The 19,756-nt window shown below is 41.1% G+C and overlaps 1 protein-coding gene across 2 annotated transcripts in view; it reads right to left on the reverse strand.

The window, feature by feature from the left end:
• The window catches only part of RAB18 (RAB18, member RAS oncogene family), a 37,461-nt gene extending 20,158 nt beyond the window's left edge, over positions 1 to 17,303 (reverse strand). Inside the window, exons 1-3 of one of the 2 annotated variants that reach the window (XM_070428574.1) lie at positions 17,092 to 17,303; positions 11,822 to 11,877; positions 1,220 to 1,281 (exon numbers count right to left, since the gene is read on the reverse strand). In XM_070428574.1, coding sequence (XP_070284675.1) covers positions 1,220 to 1,281; positions 11,822 to 11,877; positions 17,092 to 17,159 — 186 coding nt within the window. In that variant the 5' untranslated portion in view covers positions 17,160 to 17,303. The remainder of the gene's footprint in view (positions 1 to 1,219; positions 1,282 to 11,821; positions 11,878 to 17,091) is intronic. The other variant, XM_070428569.1, reaches the window with a different exon arrangement.
• Between the last annotated feature and the right edge of the window lie 2,453 nt (positions 17,304 to 19,756).

The following is a 19,756-nucleotide window of genomic DNA, read 5'->3' on the forward strand; positions in this document are numbered from 1 at the left end:
TAGAAGGTAAAAGGGGGATAAATGGTGATGGAAAGAGGCTTGATTTTGGGTGGGGAACACACTATACAATATACTGATGATGTATTATAGAATTGTACATCTGAAACCTACATAACATTATTAATCAATGTCATCCCAATAAATTCATTAAAAATTTAAAAAATAACCCTAACCGGTTTGGCTCAGTGAAAAGAGTATCGGCCTGCGGACTGAAAGGTCCCAGGTTCGATTCCGGTCAAGGGCATGTACCTTGGTTGCGGGCACATCTCTAGTAGGAGGTGTGCAGGAGGCAGCTGATCGATGTTTCTCTCTCATCGATGCTTCTAACTCTCTATCCCTCTCCCTTCCTCTCTGTAAAATATCAATAAAATATATTTTTTTAAAAAAATTTTTAAAAATAAAGGATTCAGCAATACCATGAAGAAGGTTTTTCAGCAGAGCAATGTGATCTGAATAGTTTGGTGCACAGGCAAATGAAAAAAAGAGCCAGTACGTAAAGACTGGGCATCAGTATGAAAAAATAAACCCAGCCCTGACCAGTGTAGCTCAGTTGGTTGGAGCATCATCCTGAAAGGTTGCCAGTTTGACTCCTGGTCAGGACACATACCTAGGTGGCAGATTTGGTCCCCAATAGGGGCGACTACTGGTGGCAACTAATTGATATTTCTCTCATACATCAATGCTTCTCTCTCTCTCTTTCTCTCTCTCTCTCCCCGCCTTCCCATATCTCTAGATCAACAAAACATATCTTCAGGTAAAAAGAAAGAAAAAAGAGAAAAGAAAGATGGACAGACGTAACAAACAAACCCAAAGTTGGCAAATTCAAATTTTATAAATATTTATACTAACAAACATGAAAAATTATGACTCCATTCCCCTTCACCCCAGTAACTGCCTTTATGTTATGTTAGTTCAGTCTAAGCTGCCTTCTTAGAACTTTAAAGAAATACATTCAATAACAATGATTCTGACAGGCAAGATGATTTTTTTAATATTTTGTTCTGTTTTTCGATATTCAGAAGGGACTATATATTTTAAAATTTTAAGTAAAATAAGCCTTTACCTAATTACCCAATTATAACTATTTATTGCTTATCATTAATCAACATATTTCCCAAAAGTTATATAATACAAGACCTCAAGAACACTACATACATCAATATCTGCTTCTTTAAAAAATAGTTTAATATTCATAGAAATACATTTTAAAAACTCTTACCCATATTGCAAGTTTAGCCTTATTTCCATCCACTGAAATTGTTTTCACCTTAAAGTCAACACCTTGAAAAAAATAAAAATTTTGGTAAGAATCCCAGTAAAATATATTTTTAAAATAAATTACCTATAAAAAGTCACTTTATCAAATGCCCTAATTTACACCCAAAGTCCTTAGAGTTATGGACGTAAAGATAAAAGTGTCACTAAATTTCAGCACCTTATGATTTAATTAGAATAAAGGAAAACCAGATGCTTGAAGAATTCAAACATTCACCTACCTGTACTTCTTGAAAAAATAAAAATGTTATTGAAAAAATAAAATTCAATGTAAGGTGGGCATTAAATATGCACATTAATAGCCAAGAGTTGGAATATTCACAGTGCTAATGTAGAAAAGACTTACCTATGGCTGACTGTGGAGCCAGGCAATTTTCAGAGGCTCCCAAAGCACCTACACACTATATTAAGAGTACTGTTCATAGCTGACCAACCCCAAACTCGGATTCTGACTGTAAGCAACTTGGAGGACTGGTAAAAAAATAAAAGAGCCATTCACACTCCTTGTCTTGTAAATTCTTTCTTTGTTTTTATCCTATAAAACAATATTAGTTTTATATAACCTTATCAATGATTACTTGCTACTGCACAATTTCCAAAAGAGAATTTACACACCAAAACATCTGTGCCCAACCCATTAAGAATCTTCATTCGTGCAAGAGGGATGTTCAAAGTTCTGTAAAAATCTTCTATTGGTATTATTTTATGTAACGAGAAGAGCTTCATAAGAAGTCACATGAGATTTTACTACAGCAACCCAAAAAAACCTCCTTTCCTAGAAAAGGAATTGTCACATGCCATCTGGTTTAAATGAACAGTATCCATATATCTTTAAATAGGATCAAAAATAATATGCTGTCTACCCAACTAGCCAGAGGGAAAACATTAGCTCAAGAGGCTTGGGAAAAAACTTACAAAAGATCTTACTTATTTGCTTGTCACAATTAATTCAGAAAGCCACAGCTAAGATGAATAGCACCCTCATATACTAAATGCTTAATAGAACACCTGTCATCAATAAAAAAATATATATTAGTAATTCTTAGATGATTTCTGGTAATTCACTACATATACAAATAAGGTATTAAAAATGCATTTCAAAATGTGTTCTATGCCAGGTTTTTCTGTGTGCCAAAGATTAAGAAAAGAAAGTTTGGTGTTTTGGGCTAGAGTGATAAAGCAGTTGATAAAGTCATGCCTAGAATGATGTGCAACCATTAGTTAAAGGATAGTGCCAATTACATAGTCCAAGGAAAACCTTAGTTTCTTTACAGTCAAAAACAACAACAACAACAAAAAACAAAGAAAAAAATCCCATGTTAAATAATCTGATATTCACCAGGTTCTAGATTTAAAAAAAATAAAAAGAAATTACGCCACACCATCTACATAAAAAATATGAAATTACTTACATTTTATTCATATCATTTTTAAAAATAAAACAAAACCTAAGAAAATCCATATGACAGAAAGGGTTCTGACTTGGTGCAGGTACTAAATGAAGGCCATTGGTAGACACTAGGGAGAGATAGCCTGTCATACATATTCTACAGTTAAATTCTCAAGGTTTTTCAGATAGTGAAGAACTTTTGTTTTCCCCCTTAATATCCCCAGACAGAATGATCAGGGGAATGCTGGCCTTTCTGCTAACTACTGGTTAAAAGAAACTCCTTGTTCCCAGAATATTTGTTTTCCTCCTCCCTGAATCTCCTTCCTCTTTTATAATTTCCCGTTTTTGCATGTTTGTGGAAAGCCTAATTCCTTTCTCTGTAATGTGTAATTTGCATGTCGATAATTGTCTCCTAGATATTTTTCTAACATATTAGTTCTGAAAGTTACAGAGAACACACTTCAGGAAACTGCCCACTTAAATCCTACCATCAAAGTCAACAGACACTGTTAGCCTGACAGAGCACCTCATCTGGATTCAGACCCCTCGAGTCCCCCATTCATCTTCCCTTGTCTCCTCTGGTGATTCTCATGTGCTGACATTGAGCTCTTTAGCTCTCATATGTTTAAATTGTTTCTTCATCAAGGCTGGTTTCCAAGTAGCTGTTAATTAGTTTTCATTGGTGGCAGCAGCAGGAATCTTTTTGATAAATTTGATTTTGCCGACTTCTAACTAGATTTGATTAAACTGTCTTTCCAACCTCTTCAGGTGGATAACAAGGAGCTCATAACAGAAGCAGAATTTATAGGAAAAAAACACTCCCGTGTTTCTCCTCTAGTACAATAATGAACATTTACAGATATGTGCGCTGTAAGAAGCAATTCTCGAACTCTCCAGGGACACCAGTGGGGTGTCCTACAATTCAATCCAGCTCTGATACTACCTAACTGGAATTAGAGTCAGATCCTACAGAGCAAAGGCTCAGTTCCACAAGACTGCTACACTCATTTCAGATGCCAATCGCAAATCCAAGTTATCTGTGCTTCTGACCAACTGGCTATAAATCAGAGGGTCCCATGACCTCCTCCTCAATTCGATTAATTTGTGATAGTAGCTCACAGAACTCAGGAAAACGGTTTGCTTACTAGATTATCATCTATATATATAAAAGGCTAATATGCTAAGTGTCTGACCGGTCTGACCAGTCACTATGATGCGCACTGACCACCAGGGGGCAGACGCTCAACGTAGGAGCTGTCGAGCTGCAGTGAGTTGGCAGCAGCAGTTCTCAGGTGACGCACCCCGAAACCAGAGAGGAGGGAGCCTGATTCCTCGCGGACCGCACGATTCCACCTTCGGCCGTGGGTTATGTTGTTGCTGGAGCACTGTTGGCCCCAAATCTGGTTTCCTCCACACTTGCATTTGCGTTCCACACCCTGTACAACAGCAACTTTGCAGAGTGCCCTCTCGCACTCCGGGACCCCTTGGGGGATGTTGAAGAGCCGGTTTCAGCCCGATCCCTGCAGGCCAGGCCGAGGGAGCCCACCTGCCAGAGGGACCCCGCTCACTCCGCAGATGCCAGGGAGAGACCGTGGGAGGTTGGCTCCAGGGCGTGTCCAGCCCATCTCGCCCAGTCCTACCCCGCCGGCCACCTTCTAATTAATTTTCTTTCCATGTACACAAATCCGTGCACTGGGTCACTAGTTTTATTATAAAAGGATACAACCCAGGAACAGCAAAATGGAAGAGATGCATAGGAAAAGGTATGGTGGGAAGGGGCAAAGGGCTCCCATGCCATGCCCTCCTCCAAGCTCACCATACTCCCAGCACCTCCAAATGTTCGCTAACATGGAAGCTTGCCCTGTCAGCTCACCACTTCTACAAGAGTACTGGAAATTCTAGCCAGACAATTAGGAAAGAAAAAGGAAATAAAAGGCATTCAAATTGGAAAGGAAGAAGTAAAATTATCTTTGTTCACAGACAACATACTCGTAATATGTAGAAAATTTTAATGATTCCATTCCACACGTACACAAAAAAGGAACTAATAAATGAATACAGCAAAGTTGTAGAATACAAAATCAACACACAAAAATCAGCTGCATTGCCCTAGCTGGTGTGGCTCAGTGAGTAGAGTGTTGGCCTGCGGACTGAAGGGTCCCGGGTTCAATTCCGGCCAAGGACACATGCCTGGGTTGCAGGTTCGATCCCCAGTGTGGGGCATGCAGGAGGCAACCAGTCAATGGTTCTCTCTCATCATTGATGTTTCTGTCTCTCTCCCCTTCTCCCTTCCTCTCTGAAATCAATAAAAATATTTTTTAAAAAAAAAAAATCAGCTGCATTTCCATATACTAGCAATGAGCAATCCAAAAAGAATATTTTTTTAAGATTCCATTTACAATAACATCAAAGAGAATAAAATATTTAGGAATAAATTTAACCAAGGAGGTTAAATTACACACGGACACCTACAAACACTGCTAAAAGATATTAAAGCAGACATGAGATATAAATAAGTGGAAAGACACGTTGTGTTCATGATTGAAAGTCTTAACATTGTTAAGATGACAACACTACCCAAAGCAATTTACAGATTCAATACAAGCTCTATAAAAATTCCCAAAGCTTTGCCCTGGCCAGTGTGGCTCAGTTGGTTGGGCATCACCCAGTACATCAAAAGGGCACTGGTTTGATTCCCAGTCTGGGCACATGCCCAGGTTGCAGGCTCTATCCCTAGTTGGGGTATATGTGGGAGGCAGTGAGTCAATGTTTCTCTCTCTCCCTCTCCCTTCCTCTCTCTCTAAAATAAATCTTTTTAAAAAAATTCTAAAAGCTTCTTTGCAGAAATGTTTATGAAGAGGCTTTTAGACTCTACCTAAGGATGGGGGCTGGTTTCCAGGGGACCCAACCTTGTGATTAGAAGATTGGAACATTCAGACCTACCCCTGACCTGTGGGGAGGGGAGAAGGGCTGGAGGTTAAATCACTCACTAATGGTCAATGATTTAAACAATGTTGCCTATGTAATAAAGCCTCCATAAAAACCCAAAAGGAGGGAAGTTCAAAGAGCTTCCAGGGCCCTGACCGGTTTGGCTCAGTGGATAGAGCGTCAGCCTACAGACTCAAGGGTCCAAGGTTAGATTCTGGTCAAGGGCATGTACCTTGGTTGTGGGCACATGCCCAGTAGGGAGTGTGCAGGAGGCAGCTGATTGATGTTTCTAACTCTCTATCCCTTTCCTTCCTCTCTGTAAAAAATCAATAAAATATATTTAAAAAAAAAAAAAGATTCCGGGTTGGTGAACACATAGATTTGGGAAGAGTGGTGCATGGAAGCTCTGTAACCCCTTCCCACACATCTTTCCCTATGCATCTCTTCCATCTGCCTGTTCCTTTTATAATAAACCAGTGATCTAATAAGTAAAATGTTTCCTCTGAGCTGCTCTAGCAAATTAATTGAATCTGAGGAGGGACTCCAGGGAAACTCTGATTTATAGCCAACCAGTCATAAGTACAGGTAACAACTTGAACTTGTGACTGATATCTTAAGACCAAGGAGGGGGTTGTAGGAACACCCCGTGTATAGCCCGTCAGTCAGAAGCATAGGTGACAACCTGGGATTTCCACTGGCATCTGAAGTGGTAGGGAGGAGGGAGTGGGCATATGAAGTGGGAATAGGGGAAGTGAGCAGTCCCATAGGGCTGAACCCTTAATCTGTGGGATCTGATGCTATCTCAGTTACATAATAGTAATAATCTTCTTCTACATATAAAAGGCTAATATGCAAAGTGTCCTCTCCAGAGTTCGACCAGGAGACGGGGAGTTCAATCGCTTACTGTGACGTGTGCTGACCACCAGGGGGCGGTGCAGAACGCAGGAAGGCTCTGGCCGGCAGCTGGTAGCCAGGGAAGGAAGGCCTAGGGCCAAGGGACCCTACCCATGCATGAATTTCATGCATCGGGGCTCTAGTATTGTAATAAATATGCATGATGTCAGATGGGTACTAATTTAGCAGGGTGATCATTTCATAAGTTATATAAATGTCTAATCCAGCGGTTCTCAACCTGTGGGTCACGACCCCTTTGGGGGTCTAACGACCCTTTCACAGGGGTCGCTTAAATATATCCTGCATATAAGATATTTACATTACGATTCATAACAGTAGCAAAATTACAGTGATGAAGTAGCACCAAAAATAATTTTATGGTTGGGGTCACCACAACATGAGGAACTGTATTAAAGGGTCGCAGCATTAGGAAGGTTGAGTGCTGGGGTCCTGGCCCAGCAGGTCCAGGGGTCCCCAAAGGTGTGGACGGAGTCGGCGAAGAAGGAATGACACGGAGACAGCATTCAGGTGATCATCATAGTTGGGTTCCTCAGCCAGTTTCTATCGCCAGGTTCTATAGCCATGTTCTCTTGCTAGGTTCTGTCTCTAGGTTCTGTAGTCAGGTTCTGTTGCAAGGTTCTCTAGCCAGGTTCTATCCAGGTTCTTTGGCCATGTTCTGTCTAGGTTCTCCAGTGAAGTTCTGTAGCCAGGTTCTGTCCAGGATCTTTTGCCATGTTCTCTGGCTAGGTTCTGGTAAGGATCTGATGAGGAACTGGTGAGGATCTCATGAGGATCTGATGAGGAGCTGATGAGGAGCTGATGAGGATCTGATGTGGAGCTGATGTGGAGCTGATGAGGAGCTGATGAGGAGCTGATGAGGATCTGATGTGGATCTGATGTTTATTGTCTTGTTACATCCGTATTTATACCAGCCGATTTTAATCCTGTCAATTTCTATTACAAAGGTTAGGGTGTTTCTTATCTCCATTCCAGGGAGTAAAGATTATGTAGCTTAACTACCCGCCTGGCACTTAATTAAGGGGTTGTATCCCCTCCCTAACCTCCGGGAAAAATTCCTACCTGGGGAAACAACCTTTCTCGGAGAGGTGACTTTGGTTAAAACACATAGCGCCAAGAAGGGGAGCAAACATATTAAGAACAGTATGCCATATACGCCAGTTCCCTTGAAACAGAAAGGATGGACCGGCTCCCGGCAAATTCCCCCTTTTTTATTTTTTAAATGAAAGCGCATGCAAATCAGTGGCCACCTCTCAGGTTGTTTAAGACTCGGAAGAAGACTGGCAAGCAATGACAACAAGCATAGCTATAAACATAGTGGATGGAGTGCACAAGGAGCCTTGTTCTTGTAGAAGGTTGCTGGCCTCTTCAGTCTAGGGATTTCAGCTGTCCTCAAGTCGGTGGTTTGGTTGTCCTTGTTGATCTGGCTAGCGGGCGGCGTCATTGGTGACGGGCTTCCTGAAGCGTCAGCGAGTTGAAGGGCTGCATCAAAGGGTCCATCAGGGCCGTGCTTGATGGTGGTGTCGGTGTCCAGGGAGGAGTCAGCTGTGCCCTCTGGGTTCAGACGATATGGATGATACCGGGGAGGAGGAGGAGGAGGAGGAGATGGAGGGTGGTGTGACATAAGGTCGGATTAGACGGTCTGGAATCCACACAGGTGAGTCTGTATCCTGTAGAAATATACAAGCATCTCCTCTCCCCCAGCTTAAAAGTACATCAGGTCCCTTCCAGGCTCCTGTAAGTAAGTCTTTCCATTTGACGAAATAAGTGAGTTTCTGCTAAATGAAAGTTTCTTTTGCTGATTTACTCAGAGTCCTCAGACTTGGCTGAGAGAGTAGCTTCCACTTCTTGCTTTTCTACCATCTGTTGGGCCTCAGTTGTTAACTTCTTCAGCTGACCCCATGTTGGCACCTCAGTCCCTTGCATAGCCTTTCTTTTCTTCTTTTTTCTGCTTTTCTGTCATCGAAGCAACTCTAAGTCTTTGGAACGATGGGACAAGGAGCTTCTCTGGGTCCATTGTGGGACACACGTAATGCATTTACTCAATCCAAGGCAGGCATTAAAAAGAAAAACCCCAAATGCTCTCTTGTATCCATTTTAAGAGTAGGATTGGTGCTTTCTGATATTACTGGAGTCCTGATCTATCACCCCAGGGAGAGCTTTCCAATCCTGCACTTTCCTGGGGTGGAAAGGCTGCAGTGGGGTTAAGGATAAGGCTCCTTGGGCCTACCTTCTCCCATGCCTCTACATTTACCTTTCCAGCACCTTTCCTTCCTCAGAAAAGCATGGACATACTTCTTGTATAAAACATTCTGTCTGACGGGGAGTAACCTTAACTCCTCTGCTAGCAAGCATATGTGTTAAAAGATCAATACAGAGTCTTTTTTCTTTGGACTCAGTATGGCACATCTTCTCAATCTAAGGATCAATACAGAGTCTTTCTTGGACTCAGTATGGCACATCTTCTCAATCTAAGATCTGTACTATCCACCTTCTTACCCTACTTATCCTCTATAGGGGGGTCTGTAGCACCCTGGTGGAGTCCTATCCGTCCCGAGTGTGGGGGTTCTCAATGGGGGGGCTTACCTAGGGGAATCCTTTTCCAGGGGTTCCCAAAGGTGTGGACGGAGTCGGCGAAGACTATCCACCCTCTTTCTACGGTGGAGTCCTATCCGTCCCGAGTGCAGGGGGGCTTACCTAGGGGAATGGGAGGCTTACCTAAGGGTCCCTGTTCGGGCGCCAGATGCTGGGGTCCTGGCCCAGCAGGTCCAGGGGTCCCCAAAGGTGTGGACGGAGTCGGCGAAGAAGGAATGACACGGAGACAGCATTCAGGTGATCATCATAGTTGGGTTCCTCAGCCAGTTTCTATCGCCAGGTTCTATAGCCATGTTCTCTTGCTAGGTTCTGTCTCTAGGTTCTGTAGTCAGGTTCTGTTGCAAGGTTCTCTAGCCAGGTTCTATCCAGGTTCTTTGGCCATGTTCTGTCTAGGTTCTCCAGTGAAGTTCTGTAGCCAGGTTCTGTCCAGGATCTTTTGCCATGTTCTCTGGCTAGGTTCTGGTTAGGATCTGATGAGGAACTGGTGAGGATCTCATGAGGAGCTGATGAGGAGCTGATGAGGAGCTGATGAGGAGCTGATGTGGAGCTGATGTGGAGCTGATGTGGAGCTGATGTGGAGCTGATGTGGAGCTGATGTGGAGCTGATGAGGAGCTGATGAGGAGCTGATGAGGATCTGATGTGGATCTGATGTTTATTGTCTTGTTACATCCGTATTTATACCAGCCGATTTTAATCCTGTCAATTTCTATTACAAAGGTTAGGGTGTTTCTTATCTCCATTCCAGGGAGTAAAGATTATGTAGCTTAACTACCCGCCTGGCACTTAATTAAGGGGTTGTATCCCCTCCCTAACCTCCAGGAAAAATTCCTACCTGGGGAAACAACCTTTCTCGGAGAGGTGACTTTGGTTAAAACACATAGCGCCAAGAAGGGGAGCAAACATATTAAGAACAGTATGCCATATACGCCAGTTCCCTTGAAACAGAAAGGATGGACCGGCTCCCGGCAGTTGAGAACCACTGGAGGATTGGGGCATTAGGAAGGTTGAGAACCACTGGTCTAATCACTGGGTTGTACACCTGAAACTAATATAATACGTCGACTGTAATTGAAAAATAAACATTATTTCAAAAAAATGTCAAAGCCATGAAAGATAAAGATTTAAGAACTGTTTGGATTAAAAGAAATTAAAGAGAAATCACAACTAAATCCAATGTGTGATCCTGGACTGGATCATGGACCAGAAACAATTCTTTTACTTTTACTATATAAAACATTAATGGGATAATTGATGAAATTTGTCTGTATACAGTAGAATTGTATCTATGTTCATTTAGGAAATACACAATAAAGTGTTTAGAGGTTAAAGGCATAAAATCTGCAATTTACTCTCAAACAATTTGGAAAAACAAGAACACTATATGTAGAGAGAGGGAATGATAAAGCAAATGTGATAAATATTAATATTTGGAGAATTTGAATAAGATATACAGGAATTCTTTGTACCATTTTTACAACTTTTCTTTAAAAAATAAATATAGCCATGGCTGGTTTGGCTCAGTTGTTAGATCATCAGCCGGCAGACCAAAGGGTCTTGGGTTCAATTCCAGGTCAAGGGCGTGTACCTGGGTTGCAGGCTCAATCCAGGGGGGGATGTGGGTCAGGACTCGTGTGGAAGACAATCAATTGATGTATCTCTCTCACATCGATATCTCTTTCCTCTCTCTCTCTCACCCCTGTCACCTCTTCCCTTCCTTCCCCTCTCTCTAAAAAAAAATCAATGGAAAAATATCTTCGGGATTAAAAAATAACAATTAAAAATAAATATAAACAGACACACAATAAATGAAAACAAATGAAGCCAGTTCAGAGAAACCATTTTCCCTAACAACAATGCTAGGATCATCCTTACTACATTCTACTCATTAGATCATGAAATTTTAGAACTGGAAGAAAAATGTACTCTCTCTCACCAAAACTTCTCCATTTACAGATGAAGGCAATGAAGTTAAATGCCTTGCTCAAGATCACAACTATTTCAAGTCGGAGCCCAGACTACTATCTTGCTCTGACACAGCTCTTTCAACTATGACAAGCTATTTCTTGATATCGTTATTTTGTCATCTACCCCCTAAACATATGATACCAAAATATTTAGCTCTATCTTTTCATATATTCTAAGAAGCTCATGTGACAAGTCACTCTCAGGCAATCTAAATTTCATTTTAAAAAGGCATTCAGGTTTCACTGCTCCTAACAATCTCTAATAACTAATATTGATAAGTATGTTGAGTTCAGAATTCATGCCAGATACTGTAGTAATGCTAAAAATACCAAATTAACCCATTCTACTGTAAGGTGACACTATTAGGTCTATGATGATAGAGACCAACTCTGTATTATTCATCATTATAACCCCACCTCTTAGGATAGTGCCTGGCATACAATAAATATTCTAATAATTGACTGCTGCTGAATAAAAGACCATCTACAGTACAGGAATGAAACTGTGTTTGCAGATAAGCATATTATACTCAGTATTAATAAAGTGTCATGAGACAATAGATTAGAAAGTTATTTTTACTTGGTGAGAGTTACAAAGGCTTCAGAAATGTAATGACATCAAAGTTAAGTTTTGGAAGACAAATAATAGACATAGAAGTAATGGGGTAGAGGAAGAAGGGTAGGGAGAGATAATTAAACAGCCTGAAGGCAAGATAATATTTGGCATTTCTACTGAATTTTTAAACACAGGCTTACCTATTGTTGCTGCAAGTTCTGGATCAAAAGTATCATCTGTGAACCTCAAGAGCAGGCTAAAAGAGATGTTAAAAAGACAGATTAAAAATTTGACTTTTCTTTCTAATCATTTGATAAATGTGCTCATGGTTGTTATATTTAGTCACAAATAGATGCATATGAGAATAGCTGATGTAGGTCTGCTCCCAAAATATTACCTCAGTGCAGGTATACACAGATGAATTAAATTATTGGAAAGGTAATTAAAGAATCCCCATGCTTTACAAAGTAGTTCATATTAGAAAACATTCCCCATGCTTCCTTATATAATTCCCCAAGTGTGAAAAGGTTTGTTGTAACTTTCCTGGTATAAACTTCTGAGAAAATGATATAACAACATATGATGCTTTAACTGACATGGACAAAGGGAGAAAAATAAGTCTCTCTAAATACAACAAATTAATTTTTTTTTAAAATACGATGTGTAATCCACTCTGAATTTAAATAAAAACAGAAAGGTGTGAATGTCTAGCATTTTGTAACACATAGCATGACTACTACCTAAGTGGGATAAAAGGGTATACTAGTAAAAAGTGAGGGCAGATGTCCAGAGTACATATATTCTGGCAAATGATATGCAGGGTATGTGAAATCAAGTAGGCAATAGGGAGCTACTGAAGTTTTTTAAAAAGGAAAGGCAAGAACTGCTCTACATTTTGAAAAGTTATGCCAGAAAAAAAAAAAAAAAAAGATAGAAAAATTAACAGAAGACAACTGCCATGGTTATGGTAAGAGATTAATGAAGAATTAAACTAGGAAATGGTAAAGAAACTAAAAAGGAAGGGGTGAAATGAAATCAAAAAATACCAGTGTCGCCAAAACCGGTTTGGCTCAGTGGATAGAGCGTCGGCCTGCGGACCTTAAGGTCTCAGGTTCGATTCCGGTCAAGGGCATGTACCTTGGTTGCAGGCATGTCCCCAGTGGGTGATGTGCAGGAGGCAGCTGATCGATGTTTCTAACTCTCTATCTCTCTCCCTTCCTCTCTGTAAAAAAAATCAATAAAATATATTAAAAAAAAAAAAAAAAAATACCAGTGTAGAAGAATATTCTAAGATTTTACATCTCCTAAGATTATTTTATTTAATACTAGAGGCCCAGTGCATGGATTCATGCACTGGTGGGGGGTCCCTCAGCCTGGCCTGCGCCCTCTCGTAGTCTGGGACCTAGGGGAATGTCTGCCTAAGCCGGCAGTAAGACATCCCTCTCACAGTCCGGGGCTCTCGAAGTCCGGGACCCCTTGCTCCTTACCGCCCGCCTGCAGCAGAGGCGGGAGAGGCTCCCGCCACTGCGGCTGCACTCACCAGCCATGAGCCCAGCTTCTGGCTGAGCAGCACTTCCCCTCTGGGAGCGCACTGCCACCAGGGGGCAGCTCCTGCACGGCATAGTGACCAGTCATTCCACCATTTGGTCTATTTGCATATTAGGGTTTTATTACATAGGATGAGGCAGAAGGGTCAGTTATTAGAAGCTCTTCAAAAATAAAGCCTAAGCTTTTGTTAAAGCCCTAGATTTATACAGTTAATCAATCTTCCCTCACATTACCTCCTAAAGTAGGACAAGGCTGTTCTATTGACCTGCTTGCAATAATAAAATCAAGGCAACAGATATCAGATGTCTTGAGTTGTACAAAAATATTTCTATAGGCTGCAATTATTGCTGTTAGAGATATTTTTTTTTTTTGGTCCACAGAGTATATTGCAAAACATAGTGGCCTCCTGAGAATTCCTAAGCCCAGTATCATTGATTGTATTTGAAGGATTAACTGTCCTTTTCTTAATTTTGCTTTCTTGTGTTTACCATAAAAATCAGCACCTAAAAAGCAAAGAAGAGTCAAATTGTAGATTTTTCTACTTAACATTGAGCCCACTTGACTAAAACTAATTTTACTTACTTTCAACATGAATTAGGTGAGAGCAGTAATTAAGAATCTTAAAATACTTACAAAAATTTTCTTCTCTCTGCAACATTATACTTTAATAAAAGTGAAAATGTCATTAAAAATTTCAGTTATCCATAATTTAAGATTAGAAAAGGCATGTATCGATACTTGGTCACCACAGAAAATATCATTACAAAAACATAGGTTAACATAACCTTTTAGAGCAGCAGTCGTAGTAATAATGACAATACCTGAATAATATAAATAACAATGGCACTGGCTATTATTTACTGAACATAGACAATGTGCCAGACAAGGTGCCAGGGGTTTTTCTTACGTTAATTGCTCATTCTTAAAATATCCCTTGTCTTCAATGATATTTTGTCAGGAAAGGCAAGGAATTAGTATGGTGCAAAGTAACAAATTTTAAAACAGGTTCTTAATATAAATCAGCAGGTCTTAGCCAGGGATACACTGGTAGCTCAAAATGCATCCAAAATTCTATGCATGCATTCTTGTAGGCAGAGAGTCCATGTCTCTATTGGATTTTGAAAGGAATCCACAACTTGAAAATGATTAAGAACCAGTGCTCTAAAGAATATTTAAAAAAAAAAAAAAAGAAGCAAAACACTCCCCATGCAGAGCTAAAGATGGAAGGAGTAACTATCACCATTCCACTAAGAGGAGATCAAATTTATAATAAACTAGAGGCCCAATGCACGAAATTCGTGCAAGAGTAGGCCTTCCTTCCCCCGGCTGCTGGCACCAGCTTCCCTCCGGCCGCCGCCAGGCACCCAGGACCCAGGCTTCCCTGGCAGCCCCAGCTTCGTCCAGAAGGTTGTCTGGAAGGACATCTGGAAGGTTGTCCGGACAGACAACTGGAAGGATGTCTGGTCTAATTAGTATATTACCCTTTTATTATTATAGATAGCGAGATAAGTAATCTGCATTTCTCAACTTACAAGTTAAATTAGCCAAAAAGGATGGGGATACAAGGGACACAGGAGAGGCAGCAACTTGGATAATAGATCTCTAGAATCCATTCTAGTCTCTGAAACACTTTTCAACATCTTTATTTCACCCTGGCTAGCCCTAGAATCAAAGAATCTTATACATTTAACATTAAATAGGGTTTGAGAGATTTCTATTCCAACTTCATTTTTCAAATGAAGAAAGTCTAGAGTATTCAAGTATCACACATGAGGTCACACCAAGTGGCAGCACTAGTTTCTTAATCCTAATCTCCTGGTTGCTAACAGACATGTTTATTACACTGCAAGAGTCTGAAATAAACTGAAAATTTAATCCACTAATTTGAATTAGTTAAGATATCCTTTGTTGTGCAATGATTTCTCAACAACACAAGTGATATCTCATTTCCACTAATTCTAAATCTCTAAAGAAATATAAATGAACTACTGGTTAGAAGAAGCCTTTAAGATTATACCCATAACATATGTTTTGTACTAACTCACCTTAAAAAGCATAGGCTCCCATTTTAGTAGAGTTATTTATTCTCACCTTATCCAGAAAGATAAGTGTTGTTTTCCATTACACATTACATATACAATAATGTATATCTAGCTAGAAAAAAATAAGCCAGCTTTCTTCCTAAATGCAATTCTCCCTTGAAAGAGACAGTTAAAAGTGTTAAAACTTTGTAGTGAGCAATTGATAACTCACCACGAAGTACTGAGAAAAATTTTGGGAGCAGATTAGATCCAAATAAGTTTGTATGAAAGAAGGGAACCAAAGAAGCCAATAATTACACTTAACCAATTTTACTCTAAAGAGGAAGAACCACAATTAGGTAAATACTGTACTTCCAGTTAACCTTCCAGAAAATTATAACACAGCTTAACTAGTCATCTATCCAACACATTTAGAAGAAGTGCCAACCAACCATGTATTAGGTTGGATCACATGAAATGACATTCAACTATTAATGACTTCAAAATTAGCAATTTCAGAGGCCTTAACTTAAATGAGAGATCTCAAGAAAAAAAGAAAGGTTACAAGGCTATGGAATTCCTATTAAGACAATATTCAATATGTTAACTAGCTTTTTAAAGCTCAAACATAATAGATGGTGATCATAAAATTATTTTATTCAGCCCTAAACACACACACACACACACACACACACACACACACACACACACACCATACTTTTTGGGTAGCCCATAGTGTTTCAGTAATTTATTCTTTATGTGCAAGTCCCTTAGTCCAGTATATACAGAGTACATTAAATGAGGAAAACTATGAAAATGTGTTGTCATGTTTTAAAAACATATAAAATTTCAGAATGTACTACAGAAAAAGATGTCAAACTTAGGTATCTAAAAAAGTAAGACTTTACGAAGTAACTTCAAAGATAAGATTACCAGGAGGTATTGCTAAACTGTGAAACTGCTTACAACTCCTGAAGTTTGAATATTGTTTAAAGATCAAGGCACCCTAGAATATAACCTACTCACAATCAAATGGCAAGAAGAACTTCACGGGGAGAACTTTGTTCTAAGACCTGGATGAAATCACTTCCCTCTTGTAATACTCACCCAGCTCCACATCTTACTTTATACTCAACTCTAACGACTGTCAATGTTATTTCCCCAAGGAAGTGTCAAGGAAGAAAAGGCACACACTAATTTGTTCTTCTACCTCTATATGATGCGGCAGAATGAGAACTAACCATTACCCTTTATTTTCAAAGGTGGCCTACGCCTTAAACTCTCTCATCTTAGACCAAAGGGATTGACTCAAGTAGCCAGAAGACCAAAGAGTTCTTTCACAGCTCACTCATTATATATATATATATACACACACACACACACACACACACACACGCAATGGGGTGCACCAAAATAGGCCAAGAATATGGCCTAAGGTGCCACGAAACTTCCTGCGAAGAACATTACATATTTAGACAAAGGCCAGAGAAATCCCAAAGTGATCACATTACAATGCTTAACTCGCGGGGTGACAGGTCCCCTGAACTCGAGGGGCCTAGACAAGGTCTCGCGCTCGGCAGGACTCGGGCCTAAACTCGGCCGGACTCGGGCCCAAACCTGCCCGCCACGCCCTGTGCTCCTCGCCAGCAACCCGGCCGGCCCCGGGAACTGTTTTCGTGGTGAGCCAGACGGGAAAGCCATCCACGGGACTCGGGCCTGGCAGAGGCCCTGAACCCGGGCGGCGCGGGGCGCAGGGCCTCCGGACCGCGAGCTTCGGAGAGACCCCGCAGGGCGCGAGCGGAGCGGCCGCCGCCGGTTACCGTTCCCGTCGCCGAGAGACAGCGGCCACGGAGGCAGAAAAGGCCCCGCCGCCCCCGGCTCGGCCCGCAGTCCCGCCTCACCTAGACTTGCCCACGCCACTCTCGCCGATGATGAGGATCTTCAGGGTGGTCAGCACGTCCTCATCCATCCTGACCCTCGTCGGCTCCGAGCCCAGCCGCCCCTGTCTGGCCCTCGACCCTTCACCAGGGAAAGCTGCCCGTGCAGGCGCACTGCTCCGCGGCCGCCACCTTCTTTTCCCAGGGGTTATTTAGATTGCTGAAGCCCTACTTCCGCCCGGAGGTAGTTCTGCGCCTGCGCAAACCTAGATAGTCCCTTGCGCAAGCGCAAATCGGGGAAGCCTTGTGTGAGTCCACAGACTGCCCGGGTCCTCCTGCTCCCCAACCCTAACCTAACGCTGCTTCCCTGAGGTACTTGAGAAAGCGCTGAGTTGGGAGAGTAGAATACTCTTTAAAATTTCAGCCCTAGCTGGTTTTGCTCAGTGGGTAGGGCGTTTTCCTGCGGACTGAAGGATCCCTGGTCTGATTCCTGTCAAGGGCACATGCCCAGGTTGTGGGCTCCATCCAGGAAGGGGGCGTACAGGAGGCAGCCGATCAATGATTCTCTCATTATTGATGTTTCTATCTCTCTCTCCCTCTCCCTTCCTCTCTGAAATCAATAAATTTTTTAATAAAAATAAAGAAAAGAAAATAATTATTTTCAGAAATACATAATATAACTAGTAATAGGTCTATTTTTTAAATGAATTAATACATATATTTAAATTTTGGAATAAATATTAACAATATAGCCACATACCAGCTCTTTAGAGTCCTCAATATTTGTAAAAGTATCCAATAATTTGGACAACAAAAACGTTTGAGAACTGTTGCATGGTACTATTCACAACAAGATTAAAAAATTAAAAATAAAATATTAAGAACCAGGCCTGGATTTATTGATGATGCATAGAAAATCATCAACTTACTTTGGCAACACTATATTCTCTTAAATTTTGTACTACTTCTTGGCCACTTCTCCTTTTTTTTTAATTAAATCTTTATTGTTCAGATTATTACACTTGTTCCTCTTTTTCCCCCCATAGCTCCCCTCTACCCGGTTCCCAACCCACCCTCTGCCCGTACCCCCATCCCCGCCCACTGTCCTCATCCATAGGTGTACGATTTTTGTCCAGTCTCTTCCCACACCACTTTTCCCCCCGAGAATAGTCAGTCCACTCCCTTTCTATGCCCCTGATTCTATTATATTCACCAGTTTATTCTGTTCATCTGATTATTTATTCACTTGATTTTTAGATTCACTTGTTGATAGATGTGTATTTGTTGTTCATAATTTGTATCTTTATCTTTTTCTTCTTCGTCCTCTTCTTAAAGGATACCTTTTAGTATTTCATACAATACTGGTTTGGTGGTGATGAACTCCTTTAGCTTTTTCTTAACTGTGAAGCTCTTTATCTGACCTTCAATTCTGAATGATAGCTTTGCTGGGTAAAGTAATCTAGGTTGTAGGTTCTTGCTATTCATCACTTTGAATATTTCTTGCCACTCCCTTCTGGCCTACATAGTTTATGTTGACAAATCAGCTGACAGTCGTATGGGTACTACCTTGTAGGTAACTAACTGTTTTTCTCTTGCTGCTTCTAAGATTCTCTCTTTGCCTTTTGCTCTTGGCATTTTAATTATGATGTGTCTTGGTATGGTCCTCTTTGGATTCCTTTTGTTTGGGGTTCTCTGCGCTTCCTGGACTTGGAAGTCTATTTCTTTCACCAGGTAGGGGAAGTTTTCTGTCATTATTTCTTCAAATAGGTTTTCAATATCTTGCTCTCTCTCTTCTTCTGGCAGCCCCATAATTCGGATGTTGGTACGCTTGAAGTTGTCCCAGAGGCTCCTTACACTATCTTCATATTTTTGGATTCTTTTTTATTTTTGTTTTTCCAGTTGGGTGTTTTTTGCTTTTTTGTATTTCAAATCTTTGACTTGATTCTTGTGATCCTCTAGTCTGCTGTTGGAACTCTGTATATAATATTCTTTATTTGAGACAGTGTATGCTTAATTTCTAGTTGGTCCTTTTTCATATCCTCGAGGGTCTCACTAGATTTCTTGAGGGTCTCACTAAATTTATTGGCGGTTTCTAGAAAATTCTTGAAAAACCTTAAAAGTGTGGTTTTGAACTCTATATCCAGTCATTTGCTTTCCTCCATTTCTGTCATTTGTGACCTGTTTCTTTGTCTCCGCATTTTGGCTGCTTCCCTGTGTTGATAGAGTGGCTTTGTGTGCTAGGTGTCCTATAGGGCCCAGTGGCTCAGCCTCCCCAATTACCTGAGGTGGGCACTCTTGGTGCACCCCTTTGTGGGCTGTGTGCACAGTCTTGTTGTAGTTAAGCCTTGATTGTTGTAGGTATCACTGGGAGGAATTGACCTCCAGGCCAATTGGCTGTGAGAATCAGCTGTGTCTACAGTAGGAGAACTTCTGTGCTGGAGACACCCTTATGGGGCAAGACTTGCTTTAGTAGGGCTTTGGTGCTTACTGAGTCTGCCCCCTGAGTGTGTCCCTTATGGATCTGAGGAGTTGTAATCTGGATGGTCCCACTCTGACCACTGGGTACACTAGCATTTGAATCTCTAAGGAGGTGCTAATTTAGCCTCTGCCTGAGGCTACCCAGTAGGAGCTATGGAGAGATCTGCAGATTCCTCTTCTTTGTTTGGGGTTTGGAGGTGCCTAGATGAGG

This window comes from Myotis yumanensis, unplaced genomic scaffold (assembly GCF_028538775.1).
Source record: "Myotis yumanensis isolate MYYU_CA2020_CCGP unplaced genomic scaffold, mMyoYum1.0.hap1 SCAF_1, whole genome shotgun sequence".
Lineage (NCBI taxonomy): Eukaryota > Metazoa > Chordata > Mammalia > Chiroptera > Vespertilionidae > Myotis > Myotis yumanensis.